The following is a 22,303-nucleotide window of genomic DNA, read 5'->3' as shown; positions in this document are numbered from 1 at the left end:
TCTTAGCACCCTGAAATGTTATATTCTGCAATTCTTGATCCTTATTACCTATACGAATGAAACAATTCATTACACTTAGCAATCGAGACAGAGCAGATCAGCAGATACCCATAAGATATGAATTTTTTTTTTTGTGGCCACTATTTAGGGTTTCCAGGAAACGTGTGTTAATTGGTAGACTGGATTTGAGGGTTTTGTATATTTTTTTTGGGGTTTTTTTTACTTAATACTTCTTACAAAAAAAATTACAAAGTAAACCAAAATTATCTTTGTTTGACTTTGAGTAATCTGACCATATACGAAATTATATTGGGCTTAATACCCACGTTTTAGGCCCATTAGCAATTTCTTTGTTTCATCTGTAGCTTAAAAGAAGTCGCCGTTTGTGTATTATCAATTTGCACTACGTGGAGTTTTTACGTACAGTAAACGACACGCGTTCTTGTAGAAAAACGAGGAAACAACAATACCAGACCAGACCTGTTTTTGTTTTGTGGAATTAGCAAATTTGTTTTCTCGATCGCGACCAGTGACCGGAACAAAGTAGAGAAGAGTGATTCTTCGCTTCGATTCAAAGACAAGTTCTTTTATTCCCTAAGATCGAAGAAATCTGATTTACGTAAGCTGAAATTTCTATAGGAATCGGAGGAGAATGGACAACAAAAACGTCGTCGTTTGCGACAACGGCACCGGCGTAATCGTCTTCTCTCCTTTATATATCTTCTTTCCGTTGTTCAGACTCCGATCCTTAGTTGAAACTTATCAATCATTCCATATCTTATCTGGGTTACGTTAAAAATCTCACCTTTGCTTCTTTTCTGGGCTTGTTTAGGATCTAGTTGTCTTAAAGTTGAACATTTGAAAACTCTCATGTCTTAGGAATGTATAAGATCGTATTTTTATTGATATGTGGCTAGTTTATGTTTATGAATCTCTAATGTGAGATTGTTTTGTTTGCTGGCAAATTTTGTCAGTATGTAAAATGTGGATTTGCTGGAGAAAATTTCCCAACTTCTGTTTTCCCCTGTGTCGTGGGAAGGCCTTTGCTTCGGTATGAAGAATCACTCATGGAGCAGCAAGTCAAGGTTTGTTTATATATATGTTAGTTATCAATCAGCCAAATCAGATCTTTAGTTACATAACATTTGATATCATTTTTGACTGAGGTGATATGTGTAGTTTGATTTCATCTATGTTTGGTTTTGTTTCATTTTAGGATATAGTTGTTGGGGAGACTTGCGCTGAGCTTCGGCATCAGTTGGATATAAATTATCCTGTCCACAACGGTATTGTGCAGAATTGGGATGATATGGAGCATGTTTGGAATCACGCTTTCTATAACGAACTGAAAGTAATTTTCTTCTCCTGCTTCNTATATATATGTTAGTTATAAATCAGCCAAATCAGATCTTTAGTTACATAACATTTGATATCATTTTTGACTGAGGTGATATGTGTAGTTTGATTTCATCTATGTTTGGTTTTGTTTCATCTTAGGATATAGTTGTTGGGGAGACTTGCGCTGAGCTTCGGCATCAGTTGGATATAAATTATCCTGTCCACAACGGTATTGTGCAGAATTGGGATGATATGGAACATGTTTGGAATCACGCTTTCTATAACGAACTGAAAGTAATTTTCTTCTCCTGCTTCTTCTGGCGATTTTGTTTTCTTCATATCTATTTTTTTGGTTCCATGTTTCTTGACTTACTCTTAAACCCTATTGTGTGATTAAACAAACAGATCAATCCATCAGATTGTAAGATATTGCTCACGGATCCACCTCTTAATCCCTCAAAGAATCGTGAAAAAATGGTACGGTTATGTCACGTCTTTGGTTGAGAAAATCGAAAGTTGCTTTGATGGTTGTTGTAGTGATGACTTGTTTGTGTTGTAAAACAGATCGAGACAATGTTTGAGAAATACAATTTCGCTGGCGTTTTCATTCAAACCCAAGCCGTTTTAACTCTGTATGCTCAAGGTGCTTATGGAGATTATTGAAGGTTTAAATTTTCTTTCGTGTGTTTATATAGACAGTCACCTGTTAAAAGGGGTTTTGCGCACTTCTTTGATATTTTTCTTCCTGTGTTGAACTATCGGTTTCAGGTTTGCTAACTGGTTTGGTTATTGATTCTGGTGATGGTGTTACTCATGTGGTAAGCTACAAACACTATAATATTTGAGATCGAGTTTCGCTAATAGAGCACTTAACAGTCTTCGGCTCACATCTTAGGTTCCTGTGGTTGACGGCTACTCGTTCCCTCATCTTACAAAAAGAATGAATGTAGCTGGTAGACACATAACAGCGTATCTCGTTGATCTACTTTCTCGACGAGGGTGAGAAACTCATTCATATACTCACATGTTGAAGCTTAAGTAACATTTTGTTGATATTTTGAGATGTTTTATCTAATTAAAAATTGCTTGTTGAACAGATACGCGATGAATAAGACTGCTGACTTTGAGACAGTTAGAGAAATTAAAGAGAAGCTCTGCTATATAAGGCATGCAAAGACCTCTTCAATGATTCACTCTAATATCTGAGTAGTAATGCATTACAAGACGAGGGAATAAACTATTTGTTTTGGCTTTGTTTGCAGCTATGATTACAAGAGAGAGTCTCAACTTGGGCTTGAGACAACCATCCTTGTTAAGAACTATACTGTAAGTTGTCTATTCTATGAACCTGTCAGGAGTGGTAATTTTTAAAATTTCTAGGGCAACTAGAGGAAAGAAACAGAAACTAGTGTAGGTTAAGCTTATTCGAATCTAAACTCATGATCAGAACCAAATAAGATAGAAAATTCTCATCAAACTTGAGTCCGTAAAGAAAGTTAAAGATTCTTGCCATCTTTTTTTTTAGTATTATTATTATCCTTTTGTTTTCATGGCATCTCGTTTGTTTTTTAGTGCTCTGTCATCCGATAGTCGATAAAGTTTCGTACTTTACCAATTGCAGCCTCAAAAATGATACTATCGTCTTTCCGGACTACTGATCTGTTGTGTTTTTTGTACTGTGATTAGCTTCCAGATGGGAGGGTCATCAAGGTTGGCACGGAAAGATTCCAAGCACCTGAAGCGCTTTTTACACCTGTAAACCTCAATTTTCTTCCTTTGCTAATATTCTCATGTTGAATATGTTCAACCCTCCAAGAATCTCGAGGCTTATCTCAGAACGAAATCTTTTTTTTCAGGAACTCATTGATGTTGAAGGTGATGGAATGGCAGACATGGTGTTCCGCTGTATTCAAGAAATGGATATTGATAACCGCATGATGGTATGTTTGCTTACACTTGCTTAGTATTTCAGAAGAATGATCCAAAACAAATCATTATAGATTGCTTAAACCATTTAATCTTTTTTTTTTCACAGCTCTACCAACACATAGTTTTAAGCGGAGGAAGCACCATGTACCCAGGATTACCTAGCCGGTTCGTATATATATTTCTTTTTCAAGCTTCATGGTTTTATGTTGTAATCTCTTCTGTGCTCTGTTGTTTTTGTTTCAGTCTTGAGAAAGAAATCCAGGATCGGTACCTCCATACAGTTCTTAAAGGAAACAAAGATGGCTTGAAGGTAAAAAATATCCTAATAACTTCCGGTTTCTTTGTTATTCATTATCTCTTAGGGTTTAACATTTAATTCCGGTTTCTTTTATCAATCAGAAACTCAGATTGCGAATCGAAGATCCACCGAGAAGGAAACACATGGTATACCTCGGAGGTGCTGTTCTTGCAGGAATCATGAAGGTAAACAAAAGAAAGAGTTCAATGCTTTTTCTCTTTTTTTCAACAGTCTTTGAAATGATTTGATGTTAAGAGAAATTGGATTCTGTCAACTGGTTAATGTTGCAGGACGCACCAGAGTTCTGGATCAATAGGGAGGACTATATGGAAGAAGGGATCAATTGTTTAAACAAGATGGGACAAGCTTAAAACTTTTTTAAATCAAAACTCCAAGCTGTTCTTTCTTTTTTCTTCTACAGTCTGGATAATTTAGTTGCATTATTTGTGAAAAATCCGGAATATACAATTTGATTTAATTATATTCTGTCTTTTAACATGTCAGTACTTTAGGTTTCAAAGTTAGAGTGCTTTTGGTTAATGAGGGATCCACAATTCGATCTTCAATAATCAAATTAACGTTGTAGAAAACGTCCTTTGTGCTCTGTTTTATGTTTTAACTACTAACAATAACAGATAGAGACATGATGATACATAAGAATTTATAGAAATCCAACCCAACAGCTTCCAACATCATCATAAGCAGCAAAACAAAACAAAAACAAAACAAAAAAACCACACAAAAGTGGAGATCCCCATCGGATCCTACGACACTCACTATAAGATAGATTAACACACAAGGTAACTGTATCGGCGATACAAAACTTGGAAAAAAAAACCCTGATTATTTTCATCGTCTTGCTCTCTAAGAAGATCCAAAACCTCTGCTGCAGGGTTATGTATCAACACTTTCTTCATCTTCCGATTCGTATTCGTCGTACTCAGATTCGATTAAGGGCGGAAAATATTCAATTTCGGGTTCAATCTTCTTGCCCAAGATATGGCACAAAACCCAATCAGAATGTGAAACTGCTGGTGGGAGTATTATTTCATCCAAGAACCAATCATATTCTCCTTCTTCTTCTTGTTTCTCGAGGAGAGTAAAGCGACGTCTGGTAGCAACAACTAGTCTCCGATTCTTGGGATCTAACACATTGGTCTCTTCTCCGGTTGGTGTCCAGAGGTTACTACTAGTAACTTGGTTACGACGTCTTCTACAGAAGTAATACCAATGCTCTTCTCTTGGATAGCCTGGCAAATCACGAAGGCGTCTTGAGAAGATATCGTGGCAATCTCCAGGCACCCTAGGAGCTTCTATGCTCTGTCCCAAAACTTTTTTCTTCAAAAAGATATTTGCCATCTCAAACTTTGTAGGACGAAACACGACTCCTATAGGCAGAGGTCTGTTTATTATTGGCTCCATTCTCTTCTCGGCAATGAAACAAAGATCAAAAGGTCGAAACTGTGTGAATCAAAGAAACAAAGAAAAAAACAAAAAGATTACGCCTGGACGTGAATCAGAGAAGAATGGCTTATACGAACGTAACTAGAACTCTAGAAAAACACAGAACAATGTTTGTTATTTGATCGGATATTGAATAAAAAAAACTTGTTCACTTGCGCTACTATTTATAGATTTACCTCTTAATCATCATATCCTAGTATGATTCTGACAATAATAAATCATATCCTATTTATAGATTTATACTTCTTATTCATATCCTAGTATGATTCTGACAATAATAATAAACCATATCCTAGAATAAGGAAATAACGAAAACTATACTAGAGACTTGTTGTTTTCTATATCTTAATGTAAGTTCTAGAATATTTCCATCTTTTACGAGGCCATTTATAATTACATTGTTTCATTTTATATAAAAATCATTTTGTTTCCTTCAAAATAACTTATTTGATAAACATTTAAACAACAAATCAACTTGGGGAAACAATTCGATATCTTCAATAATCAAACACTGTAGAAAACGTATATACATTAGATAACAACCTGCACTAATGTGCGGGATAAATCTTCCTCGTAAAATTAAGATTATGAGTAATGTTATTTTTGTGATCTAAAATTTGTTACTGTAAAAATATATATAAACCCGTGAAAATATGTTTAGATCAAACTAATATATATATCAACTAAATCTTTGTATAACCCGCTCTTTCTTCAACCTATGCAAGATTTTTTTTTTTAAAAAATCTTTATTTTATGTTAGTATGTTTCACCCGTGAAATATTATACCAATAATATTAAATAAGTCAATTCCCTATAATAATGATTATTGTGATAATTTTATTTTAGAAACTTTAAATATGTGAATAGTAATCATTTTTTTAATATATGAATAAATTCCACTTTTGAAAATGTTATAGATCTAATGATTTTATATTTAGATAATTAAATATGTTATAAAATGATTAAAATAAATTTAAAAATTGAAATGTTTGTTTTTTAATTAATTGTAAAGGAATATTCCTTAATCATTCGATAACAATTATGTGTAAATATCCATAAAAATGAGGACAATAAATTCATTGTTGTCTCGAGCTTTCTAACGACGACAGATCAGCATTTTCTTGAGAATGCTTATCTATTAATATATAGGGGAAATATGTTATAAAATGATTAAAATAAATTTAAAAATTGAAATGTTTGTTTTTTAATTAATTGTAAAGGAATATTCCTTAATCATTCGATAACAATTATGTGTAAATATCCATAAAAATGAGGACAATAAATTCATTGTTGTCTCGAGCTCTCTAACGACGACACATCAGCATTTTCTTGAGAATGCTTATCTAAAGGCTATATTTAAGAGAGCATAACAAATACTATTACATCCGTTTTAAAATGATCCAAATCTTCTTTGTGTTGTTGTACTAATCTCTACGAGTAAACCTTGTAGTCTTTCTTTAGCTTGAATGATGATCGTCCTTGTTGATGTTGATATCGGTCACAATTAGATATTTATACTTCGGTAAAAAGAGGTCGACTCTTTCTTATTTAACTTAGATAAAAATCCGGATTACAACGGTAGTTAACAGAACGAGTGACAGAGAATTGAAATAGACGGGTTCACGACTCGTCGATTTACGTTTCGACGAGTTGTTACTGCTAATAGCTAATGATTTCTGTAGCGTTTTTCTGATCCCCTCGATTAAGCGCCGTACGTTGTTATCTATAGGAAACTGTGTCGGTTCGTTACTTTAAAAGACTGAAATACTCTTCTCTTCCTCCAAATACTTATTTGGGCCTCAGAGGATTCTCTTGGGCCGGACTCATTGTTAGGAAACAGTCCTCAGCCCTCCGATAGCGCGATAGAACCCATCAAGAATATGCCAAATACAATGCATATCTGAAAGAATTAAATAACAATTATATATCCTTAGAAACTCAACCACAAACTTCAATCAGCCAAAACACGGTCTTAAAAGCAAAAGCAAATACAAGAAAATGTTTATCTTGTGTTGTGTTGTGTTGCTACTTGGTTTGTATATTTAAGCCATATTACGCAAGGAAGTTTTTTTGCCAAAAGAAAGACTAATTGATCCAATTTGGATCAAGGTACTTAAATCAACCCAAAAACACTGATCCGGATCCGAATAGTTGGAGCTCGGATTTGGATTAATATATTCAGGATATCCAATTTGGTGGACCCAAAAACACTAATCCGGATTATCCAATCTATTTCCACTTCAATACCCATCGTACGTTGGCATTTTAGTTTGTTTACATCCTCTGTTCATGTTTTACATTGTGTGAACTGAAATTATTCCTCATCTTATTTATCTTCATACTAATAGTTTAAAACAGATTTGGCGGACACAGAAAATACAAATCTTGTGTAGTAACCAAAGCTAAATGTAGACAACATACGAAAGATTCATATCTCTGAGTAGAAAGTAAACAGAGTCGATACCAGATGAAAGATAAGTTCTGTAGTTTTTAAAACCCTATTTCTTGCCACACAAGTCAAGATTCCTCTTGAATGGTCTGAAGTTCAAAGCATTGAATCCATAAACACAGGAATTAGAACGTTTAGACTTAAACACAACCTGATCCGTCGTGGTTCTATAACCAGGAATGTTGCAAGAAGAATCCGAGAAGCTTTTTCTTCCGACCAAACTCGCTTGACAAGAACTTGCGAGACTGTCTACGTCGGCACAGTCTAGAGAAGTTATGGCTACCTGGTACAGTCCGAATTCGTTGGTGGTTCTGTTTGCAGAGAATGCTATAATTTCACTCGTTGTTGACGAAGCTGCTTTGAATCTGCAGATAACTCCCACTTCCACACCTGTGTCAAGAAACGTTAGAAACATATATAGCTTTTTTGAAGAGCATTAATTAGTTAAAGAGATCTTCTTGCTGAGGTTTTATGTTTTTTTTTTGAATTACCGGACATGAAGTAACTGTGTTTGGAGAAACTGTTGTTGGAGCAGACATCGCAGTAAACAAAACCCATAATAGTGATTTCTGCAGCTGGTTTTGGTTTTGGTGATGAATCTTTTGGAGACGTAGAGTTTACGAGCAGAAATTGCAGAAGAATCAAGGAAAACATTATCAGTGATTTCTTCTTCATCTTTGACCACAACAAGTTTCAGGTTTGGTTTGTTTGTTTATGTGGTTGATCTAAGTAGTGGACAATATGTGTGTGGAGAAAGAAGAAACAAATAGTTTTCAGATAAGAGAAGAGATGGATACAACTCTACTGAAATAGCATCAAAGTTTCTTTTTATATATAGCGAGTGTTATACTTATACAAACGTGTCTATCAACAATAGGTTGGAAACTAAACGGTCTGAAAAATAACTTATGATTATCTAAACTAATAAGTAAATAAGTTTATAATATGATGTTTATGTAGCAATTAGCAAATGGATTGGATATCTGAATTTCGGATCGAACCAAAGTAAATAGTTATACTGAATCGAAGCAGGTATAATGGGATGATTTGTCTAGCCCTACAAGACAATCAGAGAGAAAGTGATGGGAGAACAAAGAAAGGCGCATTTGGAGTGAAGATTATAAATGAGAGGAGGTGAATAGAATTAAATGACAGAAGCAGAGAAGATAGTGGAGAGACACTCAGTGAAAGTGAATGTTATAAATGAGGGAATTAAGTGGGAGATAGTGTAGGGGACAGTGACTAGTTAGGTGCGAGGACATTTATTGAGATCTCATGCTCTGTGTTTCTTTTTGTGGGTTTCAGTTTTGTAAACCTACATCCCAAAAAAGAGGCTTTTTGGAAGTGGAAAGTGATGAGAAAGGAAATGCCACTTCTGTCTTTTTATTATGTATGGACCATATAGTACATATGAAAGATGAAAGTGTTTGCAACTAAAGAACCACAAATTGTGAACGTTTTGTACTGTTTTTTTCCGGTAAGTGATGGACCGATCACTGAATAGATATCAAGGTGTTTGGATACAGTTTTGGGCGGGTCCTGATAGAGGAAAGACAGGTCTAAGGTGTACTAAAGATTAACAGAACCATACAAGATATGTTTACAAAGATACTAGAATAGTAGAATTAGTTCATGGAAACAAAATAGAAGACAAAACTCTTATCTTTATAATGGATGCTCCAAACAAGAGTTTTTTTCTTCAGAACAAAAGATAACAACTCTAATAGACCAGCTTTATAACGCCATTGATGATGCTTTTTTTGAACTTGTGATGAATATATAGAATATGAAGCGCGAAAATGGTAGTTCAAGTTTTTAGGGTCTTCTAGCAAAACCACAGAGAAGCAAAGCTTAACTCTTTCAGATTTTTAGATTTGGGACTTGTTGTTTTACTCACATGATGGTACATGAGCAAAAGCTTCTCTGTGGGGCTTCCTCTTCGATTTTTTTCTCTGTAAGAGAAGAAAAACAAGATGTAAGGCTCAAGAAAACTCTTCCACAAACAAGATTAGATAAGAACAAAAATGTGTGTAAAAAGAACAATACCTGGTCTTGCTTTCGTTGGAGACGGTTGCACAACAACATGCATTGTAATGACGGATTTAGGGAGATCTTCAAATGGAGCTTTACACTGTGCAACAGTTTTACCATTCTCCAAAATCTTACCAGCATTTATCAACTTGATGTCACTAGCTGATTTTGGCACAATCTTCTTGTCTACAGACATCACATTCAATCAACAACCAAATTTGATTAGTTAATAAGTTACAATGGGGGATGGAAAAAAAAAATAAGTTACAATGGGGAAACAAATGTGACAAATGAAAGATTTTGTTGAAAGCATAAGAGTAAGAATGTGAAATTGTGCTAAAAAGAATCAGAACCGTATTGGTCCCTATAGTGTCTAAATATATGTTCTGTAGTTTAAGACAAGTGATTAGTAATAGAATAAGACCAATACAAATGCCTTTTGTCTGAGCTGATCTTTGTCTATCAAGCCACAGGCGTAGAAACTATTAAAACAGAGATCACAAGCTCGAGTAACCTTTTTAAAAGAGCAATAGGTAACTTCCTTCTTATATTTCTAGTTTAAGACAAATGATTAGTAATTCGATCAGATCCTATGATAAGCCTATGACTTGTGTCTGAACTTTGTCTATCAAGGCACAAGTGAAGAAACTGAAAAATGGCTGAAGCTAACGTTCTAAAGCCAAAATCCACAAGTGCATTTAGTAGTTAGTATCACACTTTAACTTCTTCACGGATTAGTGGAAAAAGCAAACCAAAAGACTCTGCTAAGTGCTCACCTTTAGGCCACTCGGAGACAATTCTCTCCTTTAGCATTGAGACTGTAGCAGTTGGAGAATACTGAAAGGGTCCAACATCTGAACCGTCATATAACCGGAATTTAAGTTCAACCAAATCTTCCTCCGGCATTTGATTTCTCTCTTTCTCCCACAATATAACTCTTACCAGGAGGAAGCAACCCAAAATGAGACCTATAAGCACAGCAAGATTCTCAAAGTTACAAAAGATCAATAATTGAATTTCAGTTATTATAGAAATCAAGAACTTGGACCAAATAACAAGAATATTTAGAGAAGAACAGTGAGAAGAGAACAGTCAAAAATTTGAAGGATCAAATAGACTATAGTCAAAATCAAGAACTTGGACCAAAGGAACTAGAAGGACAAGAAGAATAGAAGATTGTGACAAATAAAAGAAAAATCAAAACTTGGAACTCATATCAGCGACCTAAGCTCCTAAAAACCATCAGAAAAAGCTAACAAAAGACACAAATGTTACCTGAAACGAGACACGCAAATCCAAATGTCCAAGTCTGTTTTTTTATCTGGGTTTGCTGCTAAGGTTCGCTTCTTGGGAGAGGGGAGAACCAAGAAGTAGGAGAAAAACCACAAAAAAAAGGGGTTGTGACCTAATCTTGAAGTTATGCTTATGAGAATACAGCTATCTGCCTCTCTGCATCTCTCAAAAATTTTCTGATATATCTTTCTTTAGGATTGCCGCGTTACAGGGAATCCCTGACGAGTAGAGTAATAGGATAAAAAGACAAGAAAAATGTGGAAAAGTATCATTCTTTATTAGTCAAAAGGCAAACCATTGTCGGCGTTTTGACCATAAGACTTTAAAACTTGGTCCAATCTGACCTCCAGTCCATGTAAATTTCAGAGAGAAGAAACTATGGAATCTTCCCACAGTAAAAGTAAAAGAAGAGGTTTTTGTTTTTTTCCCACAGTATAAAAGTAAAAGAATGTTTACAGAAGCCTTTTAATTTAGGCGTCCGCACAATTAGGAAAGCATACACAGCACATTTTAAGAACATAAAATCCTAATCGCCCATCAAAACTATATGTAACAACAAAAAACCAAATAAAAAAGGAGCTCTTTGCTATATGAACGAGCCCCCTAGAAACAGATTTACTCTACTGCCGGGTAACAGGTGTCATAGGCACTGATGAGTTGTTGACCCCATAGAAACCATCTTGTCCTTGAAACTTCTGGTATGAATTATCGGATGGAGCAGAGGTTGTTGTTGAGAGTGGAGTAAGCCCAGGAACCCAAGGACCTTGTTGTTGTTGTTGCGGTTGTGTGGTTGCAGAAGTGGTTGCTATGGTGTAGTTGAATGGTGTTTGGTTTACAGGCCCGGGAGGCTGTAAGGGCTGCAAGAACTGAGGTTGAAGCTGGAACGATGGTGGTGGTGGCAGTGAAAGTGGTGGTGGGGGCGTGCTGGAGGATGTCGTTGCAGCATTCTGTTGGTGCTGCGGGAGATAGGACTGGTCATGGTTTTGAAGCTTGGGTCTTTTCTCTGATGGGTAATCGACGGATGACGGAGATTCTGTAACAGCAGGTGGGTTGTTATTTCCGATGATGCCTTCAGAGGCTAATGAGGAGAGAACATAGGAGAGCATCTCTGCTGAGGAAGTTGATGCAGTTAGCTTAGCTACTACTGCGGCTGCTGCAGTTTTTCTTGGGTCTTCAACTGATTGAGTTGGGTTTGAAGCAAACATGACCGGAGCAGATTGTTCCACATCACTGTGTGTGAAGTTTTGCGGTGCTGCTGCAGCAGAGGAACTTTTGATGGCTTCTTTTGATTCTTCTTCTTCTGTAGCAGGGGCAGGAGGCTGTGAACTACCGCCATGGTCTAGAAGCTGTCTGCAGAGATTACCAGTCCGGTCTGATTGAAACCGAGCAATCTGAAATCATAGCACAATGGATATCACTTAACTAAATAGCATCAAGATATGGCAACTTTTTGTTTGGAAAAAACAACCAAGAAGACCCCTATTTAAAGTTGGGTCTATCTTCCTCGACCTAACTCACTAAACCAGCTCGAAAACTAGACAAATGTGTCTCGAAAAGTATTGCTATAAGGTTGTCACGTTTGTGTGAATTGAAATGTATATAGTGTGTGAAGTGTGGAGATAACATTTGTTAGTACGAATACAAACCTGAAGGTGGTTACGAACTTGCTCCAGCTTGAGTTCCTGGACAAAATAAATAAAGGTGAGGTTATATGGCAGGAGTACTCAAAGATAATTTTTTCTAAGCAGTTGAACAAATGGAAACCTGTTCTTGTAAAGCCTCTCTCAGAAGAGAGATAAGACTTGTTCTGGATGTCTCCATTGTCCCTAACTGTTCGATGCAGTCTCTCAGTATGGCATGTTGTCCCTGCACCTCCTTTACTACAGCGGGCCCAGAGGTGTGTCCTGTTTAAGGCAACACTTAATAAGTAAGATACTGAAACGTTGATAAGGGGATGCTTGAACAAGAACTGGATTTTCTCTATCCTAGAAGTGAAGAAGTATAACGTATCAACAAACAGTAAATATATATATATAGACCAGTTCAACAAATCAGAAATTTTTTCGGGATCCAAAATTAACCAGCAAATATATATTCTGATTGGGTATTGGGGACTTATAAATTTGTAGATTCTCTTCCTAATGGTGAGAGTAAGTTCTCTCACCATTAAATGCTATGACACAAATGGTAACAGCCACCAGGTGAAAAATTTATATGGAAACACAAGAGAGGAACATGATGAAATTAAGGATCCAAATGTGGTGGTTCTTTTAAGATCACATATAGACCAAATACTAAATTGCTAAGCGACTTTAAAGATCACAAATCTAATACAAAAAGAGTGTGGTAAAACAGATACCAAATAAATTGAGTTGTTAGAACAAGCGCATGTAGAAAAATCTAAAGCTGTGTGGCTTGTCACTTGATAAGAAAAAACATATATCAATATATTTGCAGCAATGTAGCAGCCAGTGGACAGTGATACCTGAACTAAGATCNAGATAAGAACAAAAATGTGTGTAAAAAGAACAATACCTGGTCTTGCTTTCGTTGGAGACGGTTGCACAACAACATGCATTGTAATGACGGATTTAGGGAGATCATCAAATGGAGCTTTACACTGTGCAACAGTTTTACCATTCTCCAATATCTTACCAGCATTTATCAACTTGATGTCACTAGCTGATTTTGGCACAATCTTCTTGTCTACAGACATCACATTCAATCAACACCCAAATTTGATTAGTTAATAAGTTACAATGGGGGATGGAAAAAAAAAATAAGTTACAATGGGGAAACAAATGTGACAAATGAAAGATTTTGTTGAAAGCATAAGAGTAAGAATGTGAAATTGTGCTAAAAAGAATCAGAACCGTATTGGTCCCTATAGTGTCTAAATATATGTTCTGTAGTTTAAGACAAGTGATTAGTAATAGAATAAGACCAATACAAATGCCTTTTGTCTGAGCTGATCTTTGTCTATCAAGCCACAGGCGTAGAAACTATTAAAACAGAGATCACAAGCTCGAGTAACCTTTTTAAAAGAGCAATAGGTAACTTCCTTCTTATATTTCTAGTTTAAGACAAATGATTAGTAATTCGATCAGATCCTATGATAAGCCTATGACTTGTGTCTGAACTTTGTCTATCAAGGCACAAGTGAAGAAACTGAAAAATGGCTGAAGCTAACGTTCTAAAGCCAAAATCCACAAGTGCATTTAGTAGTTAGTATCACACTTTAACTTCTTCACGGATTAGTGGAAAAAGCAAACCAAAAGACTCTGCTAAGTGCTCACCTTTAGGCCACTCGGAGACAATTCTCTCCTTTAGCATTGAGACTGTAGCAGTTGGAGAATACTGAAAGGGTCCAACATCTGAACCGTCATATAACCGGAATTTAAGTTCAACCAAATCTTCCTCCGGCATTTGATTTCTCTCTTTCTCCCACAATATAACTCTTACCAGGAGGAAGCAACCCAAAATGAGACCTATAAGCACAGCAAGATTCTCAAAGTTACAAAAGATCAATAATTGAATTTCAGTTATTATAGAAATCAAGAACTTGGACCAAATAACAAGAATATTTAGAGAAGAACAGTGAGAAGAGAACAGTCAAAAATTTGAAGGATCAAATAGACTATAGTCAAAATCAAGAACTTGGACCAAAGGAACTAGAAGGACAAGAAGAATAGAAGATTGTGACAAATAAAAGAAAAATCAAAACTTGGAACTCATATCAGCGACCTAAGCTCCTAAAAACCATCAGAAAAAGCTAACAAAAGACACAAATGTTACCTGAAACGAGACACGCAAATCCAAATGTCCAAGTCTGTTTTTTTATCTGGGTTTGCTGCTAAGGTTCGCTTCTTGGGAGAGGGGAGAACCAAGAAGTAGGAGAAAAACCACAAAAAAAAGGGGTTGTGACCTAATCTTGAAGTTATGCTTATGAGAATACAGCTATCTGCCTCTCTGCATCTCTCAAAAATTTTCTGATATATCTTTCTTTAGGATTGCCGCGTTACAGGGAATCCCTGACGAGTAGAGTAATAGGATAAAAAGACAAGAAAAATGTGGAAAAGTATCATTCTTTATTAGTCAAAAGGCAAACCATTGTCGGCGTTTTGACCATAAGACTTTAAAACTTGGTCCAATCTGACCTCCAGTCCATGTAAATTTCAGAGAGAAGAAACTATGGAATCTTCCCACAGTAAAAGTAAAAGAAGAGGTTTTTGTTTTTTTCCCACAGTATAAAAGTAAAAGAATGTTTACAGAAGCCTTTTAATTTAGGCGTCCGCACAATTAGGAAAGCATACACAGCACATTTTAAGAACATAAAATCCTAATCGCCCATCAAAACTATATGTAACAACAAAAAACCAAATAAAAAAGGAGCTCTTTGCTATATGAACGAGCCCCCTAGAAACAGATTTACTCTACTGCCGGGTAACAGGTGTCATAGGCACTGATGAGTTGTTGACCCCATAGAAACCATCTTGTCCTTGAAACTTCTGGTATGAATTATCGGATGGAGCAGAGGTTGTTGTTGAGAGTGGAGTAAGCCCAGGAACCCAAGGACCTTGTTGTTGTTGTTGCGGTTGTGTGGTTGCAGAAGTGGTTGCTATGGTGTAGTTGAATGGTGTTTGGTTTACAGGCCCGGGAGGCTGTAAGGGCTGCAAGAACTGAGGTTGGAGCTGGAACGATGGTGGTGGTGGCAGTGGAAGTGCTGGTGGGGGCGTGCTGGAGGATGTCGTTGCAGCATTCTGTTGGTGCTGCGGGAGATAGGACTGGTCATGGTTTTGAAGCTTGGGTCTTTTCTCTGATGGGTAATCGACGGATGACGGAGATTCTGTAACAGCAGGTGGGTTGTTATTTCCGATGATGCCTTCAGAGGCTAATGAGGAGAGAACATAGGAGAGCATCTCTGCTGAGGAAGTTGATGCAGTTAGCTTAGCTACTACTGCGGCTGCTGCAGTTTTTCTTGGGTCTTCAACTGATTGAGTTGGGTTTGAAGCAAACATGACCGGAGCAGATTGTTCCACATCACTGTGTGTGAAGTTTTGCGGTGCTGCTGCAGCAGAGGAACTTTTGATGGCTTCTTTTGATTCTTCTTCTTCTGTAGCAGGGGCAGGAGGCTGTGAACTACCGCCATGGTCTAGAAGCTGTCTGCAGAGATTACCAGTCCGGTCTGATTGAAACCGAGCAATCTGAAATCATAGCACAATGGATATCACTTAACTAAATAGCATCAAGATATGGCAACTTTTTGTTTGGAAAAAACAACCAAGAAGACCCCTATTTAAAGTTGGGTCTATCTTCCTCGACCTAACTCACTAAACCAGCTCGAAAACTAGACAAATGTGTCTCGAAAAGTATTGCTATAAGGTTGTCACGTTTGTGTGAATTGAAATGTATATAGTGTGTGAAGTGTGGAGATAACATTTGTTAGTACGAATACAAACCTGAAGGTGGTTACGAACTTGCTCCAGCTTGAGTTCCTGGACAAAATAAATAAAGGTGAGGTTATATGGCAGGAGTACTCAAAGATAATTTTTTCTAAGCAGTTGAACAAATGGAAACCTGTTCTTGTAAAGCCTCTCTCAGAAGAGAGATAAGACTTGTTCTGGATGTCTCCATTGTCCCTAACTGTTCGATGCAGTCTCTCAGTATGGCATGTTGTCCCTGCACCTCCTTTACTACAGCGGGCCCAGAGGTGTGTCCTGTTTAAGGCAACACTTAATAAGTAAGATACTGAAACGTTGATAAGGGGATGCTTGAACAAGAACTGGATTTTCTCTATCCTAGAAGTGAAGAAGTATAACGTATCAACAAACAGTAAATATATATATATAGACCAGTTCAACAAATCAGAAATTTTTTCGGGATCCAAAATTAACCAGCAAATATATATTCTGATTGGGTATTGGGGACTTATAAATTTGTAGATTCTCTTCCTAATGGTGAGAGTAAGTTCTCTCACCATTAAATGCTATGACACAAATGGTAACAGCCACCAGGTGAAAAATTTATATGGAAACACAAGAGAGGAACATGATGAAATTAAGGATCCAAATGTGGTGGTTCTTTTAAGATCACATATAGACCAAATACTAAATTGCTAAGCGACTTTAAAGATCACAAATCTAATACAAAAAGAGTGTGGTAAAACAGATACCAAATAAATTGAGTTGTTAGAACAAGCGCATGTAGAAAAATCTAAAGCTGTGTGGCTTGTCACTTGATAAGAAAAAACATATATCAATATATTTGCAGCAATGTAGCAGCCAGTGGACAGTGATACCTGAACTAAGATCTCTCTCAATCTCTTGTGTTGCTTTCTCAAGGTAACTAGAAGCATTAGTACATTTTCCAACAATAGCATCCTCATCAACGTGAACGCCGTGAAGAACTTCAACAGCAGACACTACTTTCTCCAGTGTAGATCCATTTGCCTGTCTCTGTTGAACAGACTGCAACAATAACAAAGTTAATCATGTTGCTATCATGGAAGAACTCCAAAGTAGAAATGATCACATAACAGTGGACCTAATTGACAAATGACGGTAAGAAAATGTTTATATATAAACTCTGACTTACAAGCTTAAGGGGCACAAGAGTTCCGTTTCTGGTTCCAATTTCAGGCTGTCTTCCCAGAAGTTCTTCTTTGAGAATTTGTCCACGGGATCCAAAGACTTTCCTTTCTTCCCATATATTAACCTTGAAGAGAGATTACGATAATTAGCAATGCAGTTCTCATGTCAAAGTCCTAAAATCATTTCAATAACTGAATTCAGAAAAACAAATGGTAGATAAAAAGTTGGCTTCACGTACCAATCGACGTGCAGATTTTCTTCCAAAGTCATCACCATTTTCAATCACATCACGAAGAGCCTCAGGGAGTACTTTCCAGAACTCACCTACAAACTCAGAACCCTTTCGCCTACTATTTTGCAAGATATCATTCGCGAGGTGCAAGTACGCCACACGTTGATCACGCGGGGCACAGTGAAACTGTCTACCCCATGTTTCTACAACATGTTTCGCCTTGTTCATGTGAAAGATACACCAATGTGATAAAGCTGTATACTGTCAAGGAAGAGATACACAACATAATAGGATACAAGACATAAAACATGTAACTAAGCAAAGGGGAACTATTTTACATTAAACGGAGAGTTCAGAATTATATATGTTCCACTGCTATCACACACCAAATCCAAAATCAGTATAAACTGTGAGAATTTAGAGGAAATCCTGGCGAAAATAAACAATAATTTGCTTGACAAGAACATACCAAAACTTCCATCTTATACCATTATTACTCTCATTAAGAAGATACTACTTACGAAAATTACAACCAAATCTAGAATAAGAGAAACAGATATATAAAAAACAAGTAGAAACAAAAGAGGATACTCTCAATGCTTGCTTGCGTATTGTTGAGCTTGGCAAGCTTCTCAACTAATATCTGAGCGTTAAATGAACTACCCATTGTTTCAACAACACCAGCTCAAAAAACCAGTGCACCCCTTCACAAATTTAGAGACAAACAACACAAGAAAACAAGTCAAAACCCTAGAGTCATCATCAATCGAAGCAATGGAAAAGAAAACAAAAAAAAAAAAAAGGTCAAAACTTTGATTAGTATTAGAAAATATTGAGAATCACAAAGTGAAAATACGATTCATTAGCCAATAAATTCCGGAAAAAAAAGCTATAATTTTTTCTACTGCACAAGCACAAATAATTTCCATAAGACTAAGCGAGAACTAGTCAAAAAAAAACCACAAGGAAGTGCATAAACAAGACAAGGTCATCGCTTTAGACATCAACACTTGTATAAACCCTAATTTACGAGAGATAACAAAGAGACTAATTTCAATAGAAAGCAAAAAAACAAACGAGCGTGAAGAGGAGTTAAAATTACAGAGAGAAGCAATCACAAGTAGAAGATTGTTGCGATGAGTCTATAACATTAAGCAAGCAGTGAAGGAGCCAACGATTGATATAGAAAAATCCCGATTAACAAAAACGGCGCCGTTCTCCGGTAATGTCTCCAAAAACCTGCCGGAGAAGTTTTTTGCAGTTTTGGGAAATTTCGGAAGTAATGTTCGTCGTCGTTAGATGTGGATGAACCACCGGGAGATTATTATATTCTTTTTATGGGTCTAGGTCTCGTTATTGGGCCCAAACTCAGATGTTTCACAAAACGACGCCTTATGAAGTTGATGGGCCTTTAATTAATATAAATAAGTCCAGTTTGTAACAAAACGACGTCGGAGGAGGTTTATAGGCTTTTCTAATCTTAAAAGTTCATACTACGTATGTAGTGTCTGAGAACTAGATTATGGATATAGTTGATTTCATCTTATTATCAAACCGTTAAACAAGATTTTGAAAATAATACATATCCAAAAGAAAAGTAAAATTTTATTCTTTTAAAAATATATATACAAATGCATTGACTTCATTAACATGCTAAAGTTGCAATAATGGTTTTTATGATGTAGAAAAAAGCATGTTGATGGTTGTTGTTAAAAGATAAAGAGATTTTTGGTCTATGTTTTGCATTTTTCCAAAACCTCTTGGAGAAATTAAAAATTTTAAGCTTTATTTAATTTTATCTTAATGAAAAATTGCTGTCTAATTTGGAATACATCATAACGATGTTTATATTTTTTTTTTGTAATTTTGTTGCACAATATTTTAATGGTTTTAAGGATCTAGGAATTTTTTTTGTTCTTGATAAAACTATATAATCATTGTTACGGAATCTTTAAAATCGATTGTCATCGAGATATCTTACTTGAAATATTTTATTTTAAAATTCGGTAGGAAAAATCATACTTGTGTAAATATTCATCAGTAGTATTATATCTTCTTACTGTTATAATTTCTTTCATCTTTTCGCTGGTTCTAGCGAATATAAACTGAATTACACATGATTTCGTTCTTTTGTCATAATTGTATTCTCATTTTAAGGTTTGAATGAAAATAATATCTCCTCTTGATTTGTTTGTGTAATGTAATCCAAACAGGATAACGTTTTTGTAGAAATTGTGTATGGAACAGGGCCAGCGTAAGTTTTCTGGTACCAAATTTTATTTATATATATATTTCAGAGGTTTTATTTGTAGATTTTAGAAATTTGGGGATTTGTTTGTCAAAATATTAAAACATTAAAAAACTTAAAAATTTATATATTTTTTTTATAAATAATTTGACCTGGTGCAAAAGCACCTCTTGCACCTCCCTATCGTCGGGCCTGGTATGGAATAATCTTTGTAAAAATGATTAAGATCTTGGACCCCAAATCAAAAAAAGAAAACTCATGTTATAATTGTTTCAGGGATAAGTGTTCAACGTCAGAAACATCAATTCGTTTACTTGTTATTGTGATGTTTTCACTATGTTCATTTTTTGTTTCCCCAATGAATTTTAAAACACAAAACCAAGTGTATTTTGTAGTAAATTCTCTAATTAATATTTTTGATTATGGTTATTGGTAGTTAAGTGTAAGGAATAAGTAAGCTTTTGTTACAAAGAATGTACTAGGTGATACCCCGTGCTACAACAAGGGATTATATATTTTGTTAGTTAGTTTTTTTTGTAATTTGCATTTTTGTAATGTAGTTTTTTATTTTGACTTATTTTATTTGTTTATATAATGTTTATTTGTATAATTGGGGTTATACAGTAAATTAGAAATCCTAATAGAGTAAGTAGTTTGTAGAATGTAGCTTTTCACGAAAACAGACACACCGCAATATTGGATAGTAGTTTTGTAAGAAAATAGACACTCTGCAATATCGGATAGTAGTTTTGTAAAAAGATAGACACACTGCAATATCGGATAGTAGTTTTGTAAGAGAATGAGTTTTTCTTTATTTTGGTTTGTCGTCAAAAGAGGAGAAGTTGCTTGTTAAATTTTAGTCTGAGATATTTCAATGGTTAAAAAACTATTGTATTTATAATGAGATTAGGTATATTTAGGTTATTATTTAGAAGTTAATATTTGATATATTAAATATACTCAAATATAGAACCAAATTAAACTGTTAAATTAGGATACCTGATAAATCAAGCTTCCTGCTCATTTGTACTCAAAACATATTAGTCATATATTTATAGTGATTATCAACCATATTCCAAAATATTTAGTCGATGTGGGATATACAATACACCTTTTCTATAAATTAGTTTACAACTTTACATATATATAATTTCTGCGTTTTTTATTCTTTCCATCTATACTAATCATAATTAATTACTATAATTTCATTAAGGAAATATTGAAAATCTAAACTAAATGATGATTTGTTTTATTTAATTGTATTATGTTGATTTGTTGTTTCCGTAAATATCTCACAATATAAAAGCAAATCAAATTAGTTTACATATATATATACAATTTCGTATTTAATCTATTGATTATTTTGGAAACAACAAAGTCACAATTGATAAGTATTAAATATTTCTCATTATTATTAATATTCATAATAATTATAGGGGTTAAATATGATATTACTGAAGCCATTAAATACTCTGATACTAGTTTCCTTGTTTATAGGGATTATACCTCTGTTTGGTTGTGTGTTTAACTATTCTTGAATCAAATAATATACAGGATCCGAAAATTATTAATCTGGAGAACAATCAGATCTGCAAATTTTTTTTCTTCTATTCTCGGGTCAAAGAGGATCCGCGTCCCGACCCGGTTAGTTTTAAGTGATCGACCCAAGAGTATAATGGTCATTTAGATAAATTAAAACTATAAGTTAATTTAATTAAATTAAGTGATTCTCTAATCATTTTTAATGAAAAACGTACCAAAACAAAGTCATGCTCCAATTTGAGTCTAGTGAGTACTTCAACTTTAATAGAATAGATAATCAAAACTGATCGTTATTATGTTGGTCTCAGTATTAGATCTTCAATCACAAATGACATGTCAAAAAAAAAATCGTAATATCAAAAAAACTTTCTAATATTTTATCTTCAATCATAATACCCTTCTCATTAGTCTAATATTTTAATATTTTATCTTCAATCATAATACCCTTCTTTGTTGTTAGAATACACAGTATATTATATCTTATCAAATTTGTTCAAATCCATTAAAGAAATAATTTAATTAATTAATTTTAATAGAATAATCACACAAAAATTGTAACACGTTTGTAGTTTTTTTTAACTAATTAAGTAATTATATATTAGAGAGACACCACAAATGAAAATAAAATTTCATTATATCTTATTTAGTTACTTGGCAATGCAACTTAAAACAAAAGGTAGATGATTGAAGATTGAATTAATTTGGAGAATTGATTACCTGAAAATTATGTATAAACACCATTGTAAAAAAAAATATTGTTGAATCCAGATTTTACTAAGTAGAAGAAAAAGAATTGTGAGGTTTTTCTAAAAATCATAAACGCGTGTTTTTATGAGATCATATCTGTTTAATTATTCCTGAATTATGAATTTTTGCGCTTTCAATAAAA

General features: G+C 34.9%; 6 protein-coding genes across 9 annotated transcripts; 1 reads left to right on the top strand and 5 right to left on the bottom strand.

Moving 5' to 3' along the window:
- Nucleotides 510-4,063, top strand: LOC104790346 (actin-related protein 2-like). Of its 2 annotated transcripts, none has more exons than XM_010516081.1 (15): nucleotides 510-694; nucleotides 975-1,085; nucleotides 1,498-1,632; nucleotides 1,744-1,815; nucleotides 1,903-1,981; nucleotides 2,107-2,156; nucleotides 2,234-2,337; nucleotides 2,436-2,504; nucleotides 2,601-2,664; nucleotides 3,025-3,093; nucleotides 3,195-3,278; nucleotides 3,374-3,432; nucleotides 3,511-3,577; nucleotides 3,667-3,750; nucleotides 3,856-4,063. In XM_010516081.1, exons 1-15 carry the CDS (start codon nucleotides 653-655, stop codon nucleotides 3,934-3,936), a joined length of 1,170 nt encoding a protein of 389 aa, XP_010514383.1. In that variant the 5' UTR covers nucleotides 510-652; the 3' UTR covers nucleotides 3,937-4,063. The 2 variants fall into 2 exon arrangements, with proteins under 2 accessions (XP_010514383.1, XP_010514382.1); XM_010516080.1 differs by lacking the exon at nucleotides 1,498-1,632 and adding an exon at nucleotides 1,217-1,351.
- On the bottom strand, nucleotides 4,460-5,062 carry LOC104698671 (NAC domain-containing protein 62-like). The gene has a single exon (XM_010414088.1). It carries the CDS (start codon nucleotides 4,985-4,987, stop codon nucleotides 4,460-4,462), a length of 528 nt encoding a protein of 175 aa, XP_010412390.1. The 5' UTR covers nucleotides 4,988-5,062.
- LOC104790345 lies at nucleotides 7,437-8,816 on the bottom strand. Its single transcript, XM_010516078.2, has 2 exons — nucleotides 7,970-8,816; nucleotides 7,437-7,868 (listed from the first exon to the last, which is right to left on the bottom strand). Exons 1-2 carry the CDS (start codon nucleotides 8,151-8,153, stop codon nucleotides 7,528-7,530), a joined length of 525 nt encoding a protein of 174 aa, XP_010514380.1. The 5' UTR covers nucleotides 8,154-8,816; the 3' UTR covers nucleotides 7,437-7,527.
- On the bottom strand, nucleotides 9,022-14,849 carry LOC104790343 (membrane-anchored ubiquitin-fold protein 4). Of its 2 annotated transcripts, none has more exons than XM_010516075.2 (4): nucleotides 14,598-14,849; nucleotides 14,099-14,290; nucleotides 13,338-13,508; nucleotides 9,022-9,430 (listed from the first exon to the last, which is right to left on the bottom strand). In XM_010516075.2, the coding sequence occupies exons 2-4, from the start codon at nucleotides 14,226-14,228 to the stop codon at nucleotides 9,372-9,374; spliced, it is 360 nt and encodes a 119-aa protein (XP_010514377.1). In that variant the 5' UTR covers nucleotides 14,229-14,290; nucleotides 14,598-14,849; the 3' UTR covers nucleotides 9,022-9,371. The 2 variants fall into 2 exon arrangements, with proteins under 2 accessions (XP_010514377.1, XP_010514376.1); XM_010516074.2 differs by lacking the exons at nucleotides 13,338-13,508; nucleotides 14,099-14,290; nucleotides 14,598-14,849 and adding exons at nucleotides 9,525-9,695; nucleotides 10,286-10,477; nucleotides 10,785-11,032.
- LOC104790342 (abl interactor homolog) lies at nucleotides 11,202-12,731 on the bottom strand. Its single transcript, XM_010516077.2, has 3 exons — nucleotides 12,567-12,731; nucleotides 12,449-12,484; nucleotides 11,202-12,193 (listed from the first exon to the last, which is right to left on the bottom strand). Exons 1-3 carry the CDS (start codon nucleotides 12,621-12,623, stop codon nucleotides 11,423-11,425), a joined length of 864 nt encoding a protein of 287 aa, XP_010514379.1. The 5' UTR covers nucleotides 12,624-12,731; the 3' UTR covers nucleotides 11,202-11,422.
- Nucleotides 15,015-18,924, bottom strand: LOC109124429 (UPF0400 protein C337.03-like). 2 transcript variants are annotated; one of them, XM_010516072.1, is made up of 8 exons: nucleotides 18,727-18,924; nucleotides 18,216-18,328; nucleotides 17,631-17,878; nucleotides 17,397-17,516; nucleotides 17,101-17,269; nucleotides 16,380-16,519; nucleotides 16,262-16,297; nucleotides 15,015-16,006 (listed from the first exon to the last, which is right to left on the bottom strand). In XM_010516072.1, exons 2-8 carry the CDS (start codon nucleotides 18,289-18,291, stop codon nucleotides 15,236-15,238), a joined length of 1,560 nt encoding a protein of 519 aa, XP_010514374.1. In that variant the 5' UTR covers nucleotides 18,292-18,328; nucleotides 18,727-18,924; the 3' UTR covers nucleotides 15,015-15,235. The 2 variants fall into 2 exon arrangements, with proteins under 2 accessions (XP_010514374.1, XP_010514375.1); XM_010516073.1 differs by having other exon boundaries at nucleotides 18,743-18,924.

This window comes from Camelina sativa, chromosome 6 (genome assembly GCF_000633955.1).
Source record: "Camelina sativa cultivar DH55 chromosome 6, Cs, whole genome shotgun sequence".
In the NCBI taxonomy this organism is placed as follows: Eukaryota; Viridiplantae; Streptophyta; class Magnoliopsida; order Brassicales; family Brassicaceae; genus Camelina; species Camelina sativa.
The sequence above is the reverse complement of the archived record's forward strand: the minus strand, read 5'-3'. Positions and strand labels throughout refer to the sequence as shown.